Source organism: Ipomoea nil, unplaced genomic scaffold (assembly GCF_001879475.1).
Source record: "Ipomoea nil cultivar Tokyo-kokei standard unplaced genomic scaffold, Asagao_1.1 scaffold2565, whole genome shotgun sequence".
NCBI lineage: Eukaryota > Viridiplantae > Streptophyta > Magnoliopsida > Solanales > Convolvulaceae > Ipomoea > Ipomoea nil.
The window spans coordinates 1,385,083-1,389,416 of NW_017618993.1; the positions used below are offsets into that span (position 1 = coordinate 1,385,083).

Below are 4,334 nucleotides of genomic sequence, written 5' to 3' on the forward strand. Positions count from 1 at the left end.
ATCTTATTCAAATTTGACATCATTTAGGCTTTTGATTTTTTTTTTAAAAGATAATTTGAAGATAATACATTTTTACTTAGTAAAAGTAGCTATTATTTAGATCATGATAGTTATCTACATACTTCAATTCCTTCTTATAAATAGGGGAATACTAAAACAACAAATTCATTCCAATCTTTTCTTATTCTTATTCTTCTTTGGTAAAATGGCATCTTTACTCATTAGTTTCATGGCACTTGCTCTCACTATATTTTCTTACAATTTACCTTTTTATGATGCTTTACAAGTTACATATGATAATCGCGCTTTAAAAATTAATGGTCAGAGAAAACTCATCATTTCTGGTTCCATTCACTATCCTCGTAGCACAGCTCAAGTATTGCTCAATTTTGTTATATACTCTATTAAAATAATTTTTTTATATATTTTTTTGTATTGTTAATATCTTAAATTTGTTTATTTATATAGATGTGGCCCTCTTTGATCAAAAAGGCAAAAGATGGTGGCCTCAACACTATAGAAACTTATGTTTTTTGGAATGCTCATGAACCTAATTACCGAGAGGTTGAAAATGGAATCTTTTAATAAATTTTTATTAATTAATTTGGAAATATGTGTTTATATATAATTTATTTTTAATTTTTACTTAATATTACAGTATGATTTTTCGGGAAATAAAGATTTGATACAGTTTCTCAAGGCAGTAAAAAATGAAGGGCTTTATACTATGCTAAGAATAGGTCCATACGTTTGTGCAGAATGGAATTTTGGGTAAATGTCAATCTTGATATTTGTTTCATAAACATTATAAATCTTTAGGAGGTTTTAAAGTCTTGTAATGTATTAAATTTCAGAGGATTTCCTGTGTGGTTATACAACATGCCAAACACAACTTTCAGAACCAACAATGCAGTATTCATGGTATTATTATTGTTGATGTTGTTGTTGTTGTTGTTGTTGTTGTTGTTGTTGTTATTATTATTATTATTATTGCATTTCAAATTTTTAAAAATCGATTTTTTTGCTCAGAGGGAGATCGGAATCTTCACAAAGAAAATTGTAGACATGGTAAAAGGAGAGAAACTTTTTGCTAGTCAAGGGGGAAATATTATCCTTGCCCAGGTAATGTTGCCATTTTCTATTTTATTTTTTTTTTAATTTTTAATCTTTTTTAAAAATTTTCACCTCAAACTTAAATATTTATTATTATAATTTTTTTTTTTAAAAAATAGATTGAAAATGAGTATGGGAATATTATATCGCACTACGGAGAAGAAGGAAAGAAGTATATAAATTGGTGTGCGGATTTTGCTCTGTCTCTGAATATTGGAGTGCCTTGGATCATGTGTCAAGAAGATGATGCTCCCAAAACAATGGTAATTTTTTATTTTTTAAAATTATTTTTATATTTTTTTGGTAATATAATTATATATATTTAGTTTAATTTCCTTGGTAAAAAATGCAGATTAATACCTGCAATGGATTTTATTGTGATCAATTCTGGCCTAAGAACAATAACCCTAAATTTTGGACTGAAAACTGGAGTGGCTGGTTAGTATGCTTTAATTTTATTTTGTTTATTTATGTAATTAATTGAAAATTTAATTACACTTATAATTTTGATTAAAAAATATGTTAAGGTTTAAGAACTGGGGTGATGGAGACCCTCACAGACCTGCCGAAGATCTTGCATTTGCTGTTGCTCGTTTTTTCCAATATGGTGGATCTCTACAAAACTATTACATGGTATCGTGTAATATGTATTGTTAGGCATAAAAATTTGTCTATTATTACTTCTCCGCTTCCCCAAATTAACCTACTTTCTCATTTTTTTAGTACCATGGTGGAACAAATTTCGGAAGGACATCGGGTGGACCATACATTGCTACAACATATGACTACAATGCTCCCCTCGATGAATATGGTAAAGTTCTAATTACCAAACTTTAATCTGATCTTATTCTGATCTATTGATACTAATGCAATTGTTGAAATGATTTAGGCAATGTGAACCAACCAAAGTGGGGGCATCTCAAGGAACTCCATAACCTTTTATATTCATTGGAGGATGTACTTTTGTATGGCAATGCAACCAACACAGATTATGGAAGGATGATGTCTGTAAGTGCTACAATTCATTATAATTGATAATTCTCCAATACCAATTAATTTTTTTTTTCAATTTTTAATGAATCTAATGACTTCATTCTATATTATATTTTTCAGTCAACAGTGTATGAATACAATGGGAAAAGGGTATGCTTCTTAGGAAATGCAAACGACAAAGATGACATATCCATCACCTTTGAAGGCAAGAATTACACCACTCCTGCATGGTCTGTCACAATTCTCCCTGACTGCAAAACCGAAATTTATAATACAGCCCGGGTGAGTAACTTATTAAAGACATCATCTACATCTACTATAATATTCATGAATGTAACTAACAATTTTATTGACATTTTTTTTTGTTGTATGTAGGTTAATGCTCAAACAACTGTGATGGTAAAGAAGCTAAGTGAAGGGGCATTGAAATGGTCATATAGGCCTGAAACTATTATGCATCTCAAGTACGGTCACAAAAATCAAAACTCAGTATTGATAGATGCTCTTGATGCCAAACAATTGTTCGATCAGAAAGTTGTAACAAATGATACTACTGATTACTTGTGGTACATGACAAGGTATGTATATTTTGCAATTTTTTTTTATATTTTTTTTTATAGGATTGATCACTAATTGATTAGTATTGTTTTAATTTTTTCAGTTTCAAGATAGATGAAAACAATCCAATTTTGGGTCAAGAGCTTACTCTTGAAGTTAATACCAAAAGCCATGTCCTCCATGCCTTTTTTAACAACAAGCACATAGGTTCTGAGTGGGCTCAAGATGATGGAAAGTTTACATTTTCATTTGAAAGGAATGTAAAACTCGGAAAAGATATCAATACAATTTCTTTACTTAGCGAGACTGTCGGATTACCAGTAAGTGTTTTTTCATTACAACCATCAATTTTTTAACTATTCTTTTTTATATATATATTCTTTTTCCCTAATTCTTCACTGTGTTTTCTTTGTGGGTAGAATTATGGACAATATTTTGAAAAGGTAGGACAAGGAGTTATTGGACCAGTTAAGCTAGTTGAACCAAATGGTGAAGGGATGGATTTATCAAAGAACACATGGACATATATGGTCGGACTACATGGAATTAAGAAAGGCCTTTTTGAACTTGATGATCGCAATAAGTTAACATGGCACGAATCTGACTTCCAAACAGATAGAATGTTTATTTGGTACAAGGTAACTCAATCCATACCATTAATTACATTACATACTCTCCCCATTTTTACCACACAAACTTCATATGTAACTTTTGTGCTCATTTTGATCTTGCAGACATTCTTTAAGACCCCAGCAGGTGAAGACTCTGTGGTTTTGGATTTGACAGGAATGGGGAAGGGAATTGCTTGGGTGAATGGCCATAACATTGGTAGATACTGGCCATCCTTCCTTGCCAAAACCGATGGCTGCCCTCAATGTGACTATCGTGGAAATTATGGTGGATCAAAATGTGTAACCGGGTGTGGAAAACCTTCACAAAGATGGTACCATGTTCCACGTTCCTTCCTACGTAAGACGGGGAACAACCAATTGGTTTTGTTCGAAGAGATGGGCGGTCGTCCTCAAGAAGTTAGGGTGCAAACCGTGACAGTAGGAAGCATATGTGCCAATGTACGAGAAGGAAACACAATGGAATTGTCTTGCCAAGGAGGAGGCAGAAAGATCTCAAAGATCAAGTTTGGTAGCTTTGGTGAACCAATAGGTAGCTGCGGCTCCTTTGAAACAAGCCATTGTGATGCCACCGACACCATACCAGTGATTCAATCGGCTTGTGTGGGGAAGGAGAAGTGCACTCTCAATGTTTCTGAAGCCCTTTTCCCAACCACGACATGCAAATCCAAAATCAGAAGGCTTGCCATTGAAGCTACTTGTTAGTGTGTTGGCTTAGATTAGATTAGATTAGAAGGCTTTTATGTTTAGATTTTAGATTAGATTAGAAGACTAATTCAGTCTTTTTTATCCATATATTTTAATTCAATAATATATGAAAATTATTATTTAGTTAATTCAACATTTTCTCTACTTCAATTCAGCTATTCTTGTGCTACTTCCAAACAAGGTCATACAACATACCCTTTCACTCTCAAGTTAATCCAGAATTGTGCTCAAAAAATTTCTCGCGTACTCCATTGTATAGCCAAAACTCTTTAACATAGTGAACTCTATGAGCTTACAGTTCATCCCTTTTTGGGTAGAAAAAGTGATAATTTA

General features: G+C 32.3%; 1 protein-coding gene across 1 annotated transcript; it reads left to right on the plus strand.

The window, feature by feature from the left end:
• The first annotated feature begins 205 nt into the window (after positions 1 to 205).
• On the plus strand, positions 206 to 4,020 carry LOC109153943 (beta-galactosidase 15-like). Its single transcript, XM_019301832.1, has 15 exons — positions 206 to 376; positions 469 to 564; positions 659 to 771; positions 855 to 921; positions 1,030 to 1,122; positions 1,233 to 1,376; positions 1,466 to 1,551; positions 1,641 to 1,746; positions 1,837 to 1,924; positions 2,003 to 2,121; positions 2,227 to 2,388; positions 2,482 to 2,684; positions 2,768 to 2,984; positions 3,084 to 3,302; positions 3,399 to 4,020. Exons 1-15 carry the CDS (start codon positions 206 to 208, stop codon positions 3,996 to 3,998), a joined length of 2,484 nt encoding a protein of 827 aa, XP_019157377.1. The 3' UTR covers positions 3,999 to 4,020.
• Positions 4,021 to 4,334: the final 314 nt, after the last annotated feature.